The 13,125-nt window shown below is 43.1% G+C and overlaps 1 protein-coding gene across 2 annotated transcripts in view; it reads left to right on the forward strand.

Annotated features, from left to right (window-relative positions):
- TRPC6 (transient receptor potential cation channel subfamily C member 6) overlaps positions 1 to 13,125 on the forward strand; it is a 303,958-nt gene that overhangs the window by 230,882 nt on the left and 59,951 nt on the right. For both annotated transcript variants that reach the window (XM_073662136.1, XM_073662137.1), the window contains exons 6-8: positions 1,584 to 1,811; positions 5,646 to 5,910; positions 8,135 to 8,330. In XM_073662136.1, the coding sequence (XP_073518237.1) occupies positions 1,584 to 1,811; positions 5,646 to 5,910; positions 8,135 to 8,330 (689 nt within the window). The remainder of the gene's footprint in view (positions 1 to 1,583; positions 1,812 to 5,645; positions 5,911 to 8,134; positions 8,331 to 13,125) is intronic.

Below are 13,125 nucleotides of genomic sequence, written 5' to 3' on the forward strand. Positions count from 1 at the left end.
ATATAGATATGTCCACCTTTACGTTTTCTCAGAAATTTTAAAAAACTTCTTATTCCTCGTGATACAAATCTATCAGACTTCAGTACATATGATAACCACTCAATGACCATATACAGTAGTATAAACATCTCCTGATAATTTTACCCTGTGCTACTGATCTTGGAATATGTTGAGTTGAGTAAGGATGGTAAAAATCTCAGCCCCCCCAAAAAAAAATGCTTTACACCCCTCTTAACAAAGTTTCTTTGAGTTAGGAATGGAGAAAGTGGTTCTCTAGGAGTGAAACAATTCCGTTAGTTCCTCTGGTGTATAGGAGTAGCTATAACTAGTTTAGAGTGTCAAAATGTTCTTGACCTTTGCTTAAAGGGATTGTTCACTCAGGAAAAAATCTATGGGATTTACATGCCTCATTAAAGAATTTTGATAAAGTCTTCTCCTACATGGAACCCCTCTGTATTAATGGAGAACCATTTGAGGTTGTCCATTGACTTCAACGGGCTACATGTCCATGAGGATGAGCTGGCAGGGTCCACTGGCCTTATGAAATGGGGTTGTCCTGGTTTGGCAGCTCATTTAACATGTGACAGACATTTTCTAGTAGCTGAAACTGAAGCAGAAGGGGTGCAGTTTCTCCATAGAGTCCCATCTCCCATGTTCTGGAAATCTGTGATGCCCCAAGGTTATGGACTTCATTATTGAGATCTTCTGACTTGATCTCCATCAATGTGATTTTATGACCTGGTCTCTATAACTGTGATCTTCTAACATGGTCTCTATCAATGTGATCTTCTAATTTGCACTTCATCAATGTTATCTTTTGACTTGGTCTCTATAAATATAATCTAATATGTACGCTATCAATTTGATCTTCTGACTTGGTGTCTATAAATGTGATCTTCTAACATGTATGCTATCAATTTGATCTTCTGACTTGGTTTACTTATTTGAGATCTTCCAACTGGGTCTCCATTAATGCGATCTTTTTTGGTTTCCATCACTGTGATCTTTTGACTTTGTCTCTGTCAATGTTATCTCCTGATTTGCTTGCCATGAATGTAGTCTTCTGACTTCGTCTTCATCACCACGATCTTCTGACGTGGTCTCCATCTTCCTGATTTTTATGGTCTTTATCACTGTGATCTGCAAATTTTGTCTTCTTTAAAGTGATGTTCTTACTTTGACTACATCAATGTGATCCTCTAATTAATTTTCTTTCACTGATATCTTCTGACTTGGCCTCCATCCATGTGATCTTCTGAATTTGTTCTTTGACGGGATAGAAGGTTTCACATTCGAAGGTTGACATGTATAAATAAATTTATTTGTTCAAGTTTTCCATGTGTGTAATTGTGTTTCCCTTTCTGTTCTACCTAATGAGCTTCCAAGAATCCTTAGTAGTAGTAATAATATTTAGGTTTGCATCTCCACTCGTAAGCAATCCAATCCCAAATGATTTGCATCCACTAGAAATAGACCAGGTTTGTATCTGTTCCTTGGGCTTTGTATATTTTCTGAGCCTTCTTTTTGAGTATGTGATGTTAATTCTGTCTTACTAACTAGGATGTTTTTGTCACATCCCTCAGGTATGATCTGGTCCGAATGTAAAGAAATTTGGTCACAAGGGCCAAGGGAATACATGTTTGAACTATGGAATATCTTGGATTTCGGGATGTTGGCCATCTTTGCAGCATCTTTCATTGCTAGGTTCATGGCTTTTTGGCATGCATCCCGGGCACAGAACTACGTTGATGAGAACATCAAGGACGTGACAAGTGCCATGCTGCCCCCTGAAATAAAATACTACACTCTGGGTGAGTGGGCTGCAACTCTCTTGAAATAGTTCTCCATGTACATCAAAACCAACCCTACAAAGAAGATGTCACTTGACACCTATTAGTATTATGGCCATATATATATATAAGACATACAATAGATCCTAGTATGGCAACTAGAATAAATCCCTGAATGATCTACAGTAATCTTGTGCCCATAACTATTGTCTTTGATATTGCATTTTTATAGAAGACAGTCCCATTTTAAAATAATTTATGGCAGCGTTCATAATGTCACTACTAGCGATGGGCGAGCGTGCTCGGCACTGCTCGATACTCGTTTGAGCACCGAGGTGCTTGATCGAGTAGCTGGCAGTGCCGAGTATCGTGTGGTGCCCGAGTGCTCGGATTCCCGTAAGTGAAATATCTGAGCCGGGGACGCAGAGAGATAGCTTCCCAAAATTTGGGACATTCCCGGGAAATTCAGGACAATTGCCATCATCTGATGATCACTGGGGGACTGACCTCTAGGACAACCTTGAGAATTGAGGGACCACATCACTGCTTAATTCACTATAGGACTCGCTGTAGTTCTCTGCACAGCAGGGTGACTGGGAACACCGCTGTGTAAGGAAATACTAAGAAGGGGATTGTAGCCCCTTTATTCTCTGGATTAGTGGGGGTCCAAGAGGTTTGGACAGAACTGTTAGCACAAGTTTTGCATATTGATGAAGCGGTATGGCTTCAAGGCAATAAACAGATGCACTCACAGGTATCACTTATCATCTTTATATATATATCAGAAGACAGTGCTGTATCCCTGAGGCAATGGCCATTTTACATACTTCTATGCTTCTAGGCCTCATATGCAAGACACCTCAGGGGCACATAGGAGTAAGCGAAACAGTCGTTGCCTCAGGGGTCCAGCACTCTCTCTCACTATATACTTGTAAAACTGGTGAGGTCAATAAAGAAGATAAATGAAACTGATGAGTGCCACTGTTTATTCTCTTGAAGAAATTGTTTATTTCCATGCTATTGATGTTGGGCACCGGTCGGAACTCCTGGAGTACGTGTCCTTCTGGTTGGTTGGGTTTGCTCCTATGTAAACCATTTCTGCCATTTGTCTATTGAAATTGGCCAAATAAAAATTTTTGCTTTTTTTTTGTATACTTATGATGTGCCAGGCATGAGAAGTCTAGCCATATGCAAATCAGACTGGCTCTGCACCATGGAAATGTCAATTCACTTGCCAAGTGCATTGACACGCCCCCAATGCACTTCCAGACTGATTTGTTTTTAGACTAAATTTCTCATGACTGGCACCTCGGATCCCTAGAAAAAAATATATATAATTTTTTATTAGGAAATTTCCATATGTAGAATGTGCTGACAGGTTCCCCTGTAAGTGATGGAACACCCTAGCTATGTGTCATCGCTTACTTAAATATGAATGCCCCTTTAAGGCAGGCACACACCGTCATACAATACTTACATTTTTGTTATTTTCTAAGCTAATCTTTATTGTTTCCTAAGATTTAGCTATTGTGTGCGGTGAAATAAGCCTCGGCATCTATTATCCCAGCCTCTAGAAGAGAAGCAGTAAAACAAAATTGTAAAAAGACTTTACAGATGTAATCTTTCCTTCAGCGATGCTTCTAAATGAAGAGAAGGGAATGGTTGACAGTAAATTTGGGGTTATTTTTTGCTATTTCAAAGGCAATCAGTTTGATTGTGAATATACTAAAACGGTTTCTGAATGCAAATATATTGTATATAAAGGAGGAAAATGTGATATAGAGAATCCAGATAGTGTGTAGCCAATAATGCCAAATTCATGCATAAATGCCTACATTAAAAACATCGCTCAATCATGGAAAATTTTGCTTAATTAATGGCCCCATTTAGTGCTCAATTGAAATAGCCACACACAGTTCAACTATTGTAGGCATTCACTGCTGAAATACCGCCATGCAGTGCTTAACTAATGGCACCGTTTAAAGCCCGTCGAGGGGTAATAAATTCTCCGGTTTTATAGTCAGTTACAGATTTCAGTTTATCTCCTCCATTTGGTGCTCTGTCAGCAGTTTTTTTAATGTAATCTGAGAGCAGTATGATGTAGGGGCTGAGACCCTGATTCCCACAACGTATCACTTACTAAGCCGTGTGTTGCTGTTCCAATAAAATCAATGTTTTATCAGCAGGAGATTATTACCACAGGACTAGGTGCCTCCGAGTCAATTGCTTAGTGTAACTCCACCACCCCACCACTGATTGGCAGCTTTCTGCCTATGCACAGGGTACACAGAAAGCCGCCAATCAGTGTTGTGAGCGGGGTTATACAGAGCTCAGCATTCAGAGCACTGCTAGATCTGCAGCAGATAAAACAGGGATTTTATCAAAATGACAGCAAGCAGACCAGCAAGTGACACATCACTGGAATCGGGGTCTCAGCCCCTACATCATGCTGCTCTCAGATTAAATAGCAAAAACCTGTAGACAGACCTGCTCACATACAGTAACTCTACTGGTCCTTGTTACAAAAATAAGCAGCAGGTCAAATGGCTGCCCACCACTCTAGTAAATCTCTGAGACTGCCATAAAAAAATATTCAGCGGCCCTATAGAGAATGAATGGAATGGAAGTCGAGCATGCGCACTGCTGCTATATTCTACAAGGGATATAAGTTCCCCGTTTGGCCAATCTGCGAGTTCCAGCGGTGGAACCACCACTGATCAATAAGTTATTATCACCTATTCTATGGATAGGTAATAACTTGTTTTTATCGGACAACTAATTTTAATACTTATACAATGTTTGCCAGCTTCTCCAGAATGTCAGGAGGACTCCTGTAAAAGGTGGTGGACCTTTCAGACTCCTGGAAGAGTAGGCATATCTCGAGCGGCGTAGAAACATCTCAGACAGTAGCTCTTCTGAATGGTTTCTTGTGCGAAACACCAGGATATTCTGCCATCAGACAGGGTAACAATGTCTAAACACACATCCTGGGGGTGGATTATGGGGATGAAATTGCCATTGAGTGTATGGGCTGTAAAAATGGCGCATAATCAGAAAAACATTTTGGAAAGCAAAATTGAGAAAGCACAATGTGAAACGCACGTCGGGGCACTTTTTGGTGGGCGCATCTAATCCACCCCTATTATGGGTAAGCATAACATGGCATACAGAGCAAATATATGGCACCTTTGAGAACTGTAACTTTAATTCTACTATTCCTATATACTACTCTACTCACCTCCAAGTGTTCTTATAGGGATCTGGTTGAGATGGTGTTTACTAGTATGATCAGTGATATGTACTGCTTTGGATCTTGATGTTTTTTCCCCTCCAACTATTTTTCTCCTTGTTAGACCTTTATTACCTATCCCTATTTGTGATACATTAAAATGTATACATTTTATTTCCTCTGCCCAAGTGCATAATCTTACATTTATCTACATTAAATTTCAATTGCCATTTCTCAACCCACACCTCCAGCTTACATAAATCCTTCTGTAATATTACTTTATCCTCCTCTGTGTTGAGTATCCTGCAAAGTTTAATATTATCTGCAAATATTGAAATTCTACTCTGTATGCCCCCGACAAGGTCACTAATAAATATCTAAAAAGAAGAAAGCCCAATACTGACCCCTGTGTTACCCCACTGTCATTTTATACAAATATCCAATCTCGGCAGTACAATGCTGCAGCAAATCTGTAGAGAGAAGACTAAATCCTTGAACATATTGATAAACAATTGTTTCACATGGGTGACCAAGGATGACTTTGTAGTTATATAGATATGGTTGTTTTGCTTCATTATTTTTTATCATACATCTCATAAGTTATTCTTACTATTTTCTCCTTCTAGCTAGAATAAAATGGCTGCCGTCAGATCCTCAAATCATCTCTGAGGGCCTATATGCGATTGCTGTTGTTCTCAGCTTTTCCCGGATCGCCTATATTCTTCCAGCCAACGAAAGCTTTGGGCCTTTACAGATATCGCTGGGAAGGACGGTGAAGGACATTTTCAAGTTCATGGTGATCTTTATTATGGTGTTTGTGGCCTTCATGATTGGAATGTTTAACCTCTATTCTTATTATCTGGGAGCCAAGCAAAATGATGCCTTTACCACGTAAGGGTTTACGTATTTTATAACTTTGTGCTTTTAATTGATTGTTTCATTGTCAATTCTTCTTTGACAAGTCAATAAGTAAGAAAAATGTGAGGATATATGAAAATCTGTCTTTGTTGCCCATAGCAACCAATCATGGCAGAGCTTTCATTTTTCAAAAGCAGAATATGAAATGAAAGCCAGTCTGTGATTGGTTGCTATGTGCAACAAAGACAAAGAGATGGAATTACGATACTGTCTAAAACAAAATCTGTGTTTTCAACTTTAAGGGCTTGGTACATCACTACTACTTATTATAGATAATTAATATGTAGCTGATCACTGGGGGTCCGCTGATCACAAGAAGAGGTTTTGGAATTTTTCATTTAAATGGAGCAATGTTTGAGAATGCCCGCTATTGCTCCATTCATTGTGTATGGGACTGAAGGAGGTAGCAGATGAGTGTAGCAACAGTGTGCACACTCAAAAAGGGGACTCCAGAGCCCGATTCTCAATATCTAAGGGGGTCCCAGGATACGAATTCCAAGAGATTGGCAATCAGTGTACAGGAGGAGGTGGTGAGCTGTGACATCACCTATTGCGAATGGTGGATCCTGTGTTATCTACTGTATATAGAGGTGTAATCAGTCATTGTATAGGAGGGGGAGGAGGTGAGCTGTGACATCACCTATTGTGAATGGTGGATCCTGCGTTATCTACTGTATATAGAGGTATTATCAGTCATTGTACAGGAGGAGGAGGTGAGCTGTGACATCACTTATTGTGAATGGTGGATCCATTATCTACTGTATATAGAGGTGTTATCAGTCATTGTACAGGAGGAGGAGGTGAGCTGTGACATCACTTATTGTGAATGGTGGATCTGTTGTTATCTACTGTATATAGGTGTGTTATCAATCATTGTACAGGAGGAGGAGGTGAGCTGTGACATCACTTATTGTGAATGGTGGATCCGTTGTTATCTACAGTATATAGAGGTGTTATCAGTCATTGTACAGGAGGAGGAGGTGAGCTGTGACATCACCTATTGTGAGTGGTGCATCCTGTGTTATCTACTGTATATAGAGGTGTTATCAGTCATTGTGCAGGAGGAGGAGGTGAGCTGTGACATCACCTATTGTGAATGGTGGATCCTGTGTTATGTACTAAATAAAGGTGTTATCAGTCATTTTAATCCTGTTTGTGAGACTTCTGGAAATTGTTATGTAAAAAAACAAAACACGACAGGTGAGTCTAGTAGTAGGTCTGGTGGCCAGTAAGAAAGTTGTAAGTTTTCAGATTTTTTTTCTTTATATTGAGTGATATAGAAATTAAAAAATATATATACAATATAAAAAACATATTTACCATAAAAACCTGATTTAAACAATGGGTCATTTTCTGATGACATATTCCCCTAAAAAAGGATTGTATAGAATTTTAAAAAAAGTGCCGCATTAGTTCAGAAGAAATATGTCATTGTAACTCGGCTCTATTGAATTGAATGGGGCTGGAATGCCATTGTGGGATTTTATGTGGAAAAAAGTAGCCATTTTTTTTTAATCCTGTACAACCCATTTATATTTTTGCCTCTTTAACTCAATCACAATGCACAAAGACTATAGCTCCAAAGAGTTAAAGAGGACCTGCCATCGGGTCAAAAGAGGCCAGTTTTTACTCTTCTATTATTTTCGCTGCTCTCCTGAGTATTCTGGTTTTTTTTTTTGTATCTTGTAAATTTGCCTTTTGGTTCTAGAGATATGGACCTTTTTATTTAGTGCTAATTTATGTAGTATTTACTAAAGGGGCGTTGCTCACAGGCTCCTCGGGGGCGTACCGCCCTCTTGGCAAGGACAATAAAAAATCAGCGCTAAATAAAAAGGTCCTTATCTCTGGAACTGTAGGGCGGATTTTAAAAAATAAGCAAAAGTCGAAATTCTAAGTGGAGCTGCGGGAATAAAATAAGAGCAAAAACAGCAAACTTTTCACCTGGTGACAGGTCCTCTTTAAATAAAAAATCCAGCTCTGTTCAATAAAATACACTACTCTTCTTCCAGAGCAGGATGTGGTCAATTATCATTGCAATCCTATGACATTATAATAAAACCTTTGGGTGGCAGGCGGGGCACATGTGTCCGCAGACCAGAGAAAATTGCAATTACAATGGACTGAACATTACTGATTTTCCACAGAGAGATTATAAGCCTGATTTTAAGATTTTCTATTTTTTTTTTCTTCTTTTAAGAGTTGAAGAAAGTTTTAAGACTTTATTCTGGGCTATATTTGGACTTTCTGAAGTGAAGTCAGTCGTCATCAACTATGGACACAAATTTATAGAAAATATTGGATATGTCCTGTATGGGGTGTATAATGTTACTATGGTAATCGTTCTATTAAATATGCTAATTGCCATGATCAACAGCTCCTTCCAAGAGATTGAGGTAAGCGTGGCATACAAACTATATAAATTATACTCCTATAATACAGTTTGCTGTAAGAGTCTTGAAAACTGAACCCTCAACACCCTCTTACAAGAGACATTGACATTGTGAGAAGATGTGATTTATGTTACATACTTTGTTGTTGTTTCTTTTCTTGGGTGGAATGACCCTTTAAGACTTGATAACATTATTTTTCTGTTGCACTTGTGGTGTGGATGTGTAATTTGGGTGGTATTTGAAGAAACCAGTTAATTTTTAGGGATGCAATATGGCTGCTGCCTGGCTTATGTGGATTGATGTTACTGTATAGAGTACTTGGAGGACTGTCTAAAATGTTGGTCTTTATGTGTGAGTTTTTGTGTTGCCTGAATGACTGACTGCAGAAGGGGTTAAGAGCACTGAAAGGGCATATGATGACATGGGTTAGGTAGAAATATGGCTAAGGATGCACACAGAAAGGACAGCAGGAGATAAAGATCTCTGTTTCCCTCCACTCATGGTCAGTTGCAGAGGGCATGTGATTGGGTTGAAGCCCACGGCCATGGGTCAGTTGCAGATGGTATGTAATTGGGCTGGAGCCTACAAGTCAGTTGTAGAGGGCATGTGATTTAGTTCGAGCCCATAGGTCAGTTGCCAAGGGCATATGATTGGGTTGGAGCCTACAGATCAATTGTAGAGGGGAGGTGATTAGATGGGAGCCCATGTGTCAGTTACAGAGAGCATGTGATTGGGTTGGAGCCCACGGTGTCTGTTGTAAGGAGTGTGTGATTGGGTTGGAGCCCACGGTGTCAGTTGTAAGGAGCATGAGATTGGGTTGGAGCCTACCGATCAGTTGCAGAGAGCATGTGATTGGGTTGGAGCCCACGGGTCAGCTAAAGAGAGCATGTGATTGGGTTGGAGCCCACGGGTCAGTTACAGAGAGCATGTGTTTGGGTTGGAGCCCACGGATCAGTTACAGAGAGCATGTGATTGGGTTGGAGCCCACGGGTCAGTTGCAAAGAGCATGCGATTGGGTTGGAGCCCATGGGTCAGTTGCAGAGAGCATGTGATTGGGTTGGAGCCCACGGGTCAGTTACAGAGAGCATGTGATCGGGTTGGAGCCCACGGGTCAGTTGCAGAGAGCATGTGATTGGGTTGGAGCCCACGGGTCAGTTACAGAGAGCATGTGATTGGGTTGGAGCCCATGGGTCAGTTGCAGAGAGCATGTGATTGGGTTGGAGCCCACGGGTCAGCTACAGAGAGCATGTGATTGGGTTGGAGCCCACGGGTCAGTTGCAGAGAGCATGTGATTGGGTTGGAGCCCACGGGTCAGTTACAGAGAGCATGTGTTTGGGTTGGAGCCCACGGGTCAGTTGCAGAGAGCATGTGATTGGGTTGGAGCCCACGGGTCAGTTACAGAGAGCATGTGATCGGGTTGGAGCCCACGGGTCAGTTGCAGAGAGCATGTGATTGGGTTGGAGCCCACGGGTCAGTTACAGAGAGCATGTGATTGGGTTGGAGCCCATGGGTCAGTTGCAGAGAGCATGTGATTGGGTTGGAGTCCACGGGTCATTTACAGAGAGCATGCAATTGGGTTGGAGCCTACGGGTCAGTTACAGAGGGCATGTGATTGGGTTGGAGCCCAGGCTGACTGAATAGCTTACATCTGAATAAAGTAAAGGACTGATACATTTTATGAGAGTGCTGCCCCAGGTTTATAGAGGGAAAATTGTCTCTGTGAACTGTCCAAGTATGGAAGACCAACCAATACATAGGATAAGAGATAGTTTAGCAGCCTGAGGGTGAGAGAGTGCCAGGATGAGGAAGACCTATAGAGGTTTCCAAGGAGAGCATCACCAACGGAACAATGTCAGAGCGATCCACTGCAGTGAGGAAGAAACCTAAAGTATATGTTTTGAGGTAGCCTTATCCAGAGAGGCAAAGAGGGTTGTGCTTTTGAGTCCTGAGTGGAGGCTCTGAGGCTAGACTTCGTGGACCACGATGTACATGCCCAGACATTCTAAAGAAGCCAGATCAAGGGGGCAGCAGATGCAAAAATTGTAATAATAAAAAGTCCCTCTCCACAATTAAAAATGTGAAGAACGCAATTGAAATACTTTTTTTTGCATCAAAATTGCATAAGAGCAAAGAAGCAAAAATTTTTTTTTTTTATTCACATGACTATAAAAACCTGAAAATTTTATTTAATGAGTCGTTTTGAGAACAAAAAAAGAAACAAAGGACAAAACAAATAAACAAGCAAACAATAAAAAAGCATGAAAAGCTATTTTTTACCCATTATTATTGATCAAATTAAAAGTGTATTTGACGCGCCCCCTGGGCCTGTGTTGTGCCGGGGAACCCGGAACCGGGCCTGTTGTAGAATGCTGGGGGTTGTAGTCTCCGTGTGGCGGTGACCCGGTCCGTGCCCAGGGTGGTCAAACCAGTGGCAGTCTTAATGTATAGCAAATGTCCGACTACGCCACCCGTGGATTGCGGTCAGTGGGGACCGCCGCTGCGCTGCCGACCGCTGATGCTGATGTTGTTTGCGCAGCCGAGTATGGGATAACTCCCCACGGGAGAAGTATTGCCTCAGGGCAGCTAATGTGAGAGATGATGGGAGTGATGGTGTGAGGGTCCCAGTGCTAATGGTGCTGGTGCGGCAAGGAATCACAGAGACGTGAGGTGCAGTTCAGGGTCTTTACTGATGGTACAAGGCAGACCCTCCCGGGAGTACTGGCTAGTATAAGGGGCCTGGTCAGTCTGCGAGCAAGCAGGAGTTCCCCTGGCCAGGTGCAGTTATAGGCCTCCCCGTTTATCTGCACTCTTCCTGGCTACCTTGCTGTCAGCGGTTACAAGTAGCCTAGGTCCCTGAGTATACCGTGTGGTGCTCACCCGTATGGCTGGTGACTTGGGGCCTTCTGTTAGCCTCCGCTCCTGGATGGCGGCGCTGGTCCCTTCTTTGTGACTGAACCTCCGGGCTTCTATGGCCAGAGGACCTGGAATCCCCTGCCGGTTGGTTTCTGCTGCTGGGTATATATCAGTCCCCACAGCCTCGGACTCCTGTGTCCGGTTTTAGTAACTTCAGCCAGAGCGAGCTATATCTCTGCTCACAGCCCCTGGCCTTCAGCTGCTGCTCCTACAGAGCTCCTGTTCTCACTTTCCCTCTCCAGGCTCTGACTGCTCTGCTTGTTCTGCAGGCTCTGTCTCACTTAATCCCGCCCCAGACCCAGTTTATAAGGGCAGATTCCTCCCCTCCCAGGTCTGGGTGGGCCGTGTTGCATGCTTAGGGCTCCTGGCCAGAGAAACCTCCCACTTGCTCTCAGACATAATATCTCTATTACTGTGGCAACCAGACCCCTGGGGTGTCACATTCCCCACTAGTAAATTTTAGTACTCCGGGACTAAACACATTTTTAAAACATAATAACAGGGTATAAACAATAATACGATAACATATTTACAAGAAGCTTTAGTTCTTTAAAGGTCACGGCGTGTCCACAACCGGGTGTCCATATCACCCAAGGTGAAGCTTTAAGCGAAGTAGGGGACCTGTCCAAAGCAAACCCCTTGCGTTGTCCTTGGGCGTGGCTGCAAGGGTAGACTAACTACTTTGGGCCGCAAGGAGGCCACGCCAGACAGGTTTTCTCTTCCGCGGGCGTCTTCGCAAGAGGCACCAAGGTGCAACTATCTACAAAACTGTTCCGGTTATCCAGCGTCCATAACCTGTTAGTCCATAAAAATCTGCAGGGTAACTGAGAAACATAATTAATAACAGGCAACGAACATAAACCATAAACAGTTAACAGTTAAATTCACAGGGCATTAGTTTAGATTCTCCAGCGAGCGGGCATCTGACCTCTAGTGACTCTAGTGGACCTACGGAGCTCACTAACTGGTTCTGCACTACAGGGTGTAGGAGGTGTTATGGGTAAGCTGGGCAGCTGTCTGCGCACTCTTTGGCTCACTAGGGGCACGGCAGGCTCACTACTAGCAGAGGGTTGATCCTCCTGTACTGCTGGTGTGGACTCTTCTGCCTCTTGGGCCGGCTGCTCTTCCAGCTCTACCGGTTCCTCTGTAGGCACTTGCGGGGCTGGCTGGAGAAAGGTGAGGACGGGTACCACGACAGCGCCGTTTACTTGTGTCCAAGACCGGGGGATGTCTCAGAGTACGGTACTGATCATTTCTTCCCTTTCCTCTGCGGGTTGAGGGTTTCCTTGATCTTCTTCAGGGCTTTGCAGCTGCTCGGGACACTTCTTCAGGTGGTCTCTGGAGACAATGGCTGTGGTTTCTCCTCCATCCTTACTGATTACGCAGATTTTTGGATTCTCATGGCTTGATGGCAGTACGGTGTACGGGTCCTTCTCCCACTGGTCGTCCAACTTGTGGAGCCGCCTCTTCCTCTTCAAGACCTGCTCTCCAGGTACCAGGGGAACAGCGGGAGCATACTGGTTATAAGCCTTCTCTTGCCTTTCTCTAGCTTGAGACAGACTTCGCTCGACGCTCTCCTGTACTTTCCGATACTGCTGCTGCCGTTCTGTATCCCAGTCTGCCTCTGGCGAGGTGTCCTCAGGCATCAGGACTCCCATATCCTGGTCAATAGGCAGCTTACCAGGTCTTGCTCTCATTAGGTAAGCCGGGGTACAGTTGGTGGAACCTACAGGGATGTGGTTATACAGGTCCACCAGATCGGGCAGTTTCTCAGGCCACAGACTGCGTTCTTCCAGGGGCAATGTTTTTAGCAGATCTATCACCACCTGGTTCATCTTCTCGCAGAGTCCATTGGTTTGAGGGTGATAGGGCGTTATTCTTATCT

This window comes from Phyllobates terribilis, unplaced genomic scaffold (assembly GCF_046119375.1).
Source record: "Phyllobates terribilis strain yellow unplaced genomic scaffold, ASM4611937v1 Scaffold_2__4_contigs__length_985480577, whole genome shotgun sequence".
Classification (NCBI taxonomy): Eukaryota; Metazoa; Chordata; class Amphibia; order Anura; family Dendrobatidae; genus Phyllobates; species Phyllobates terribilis.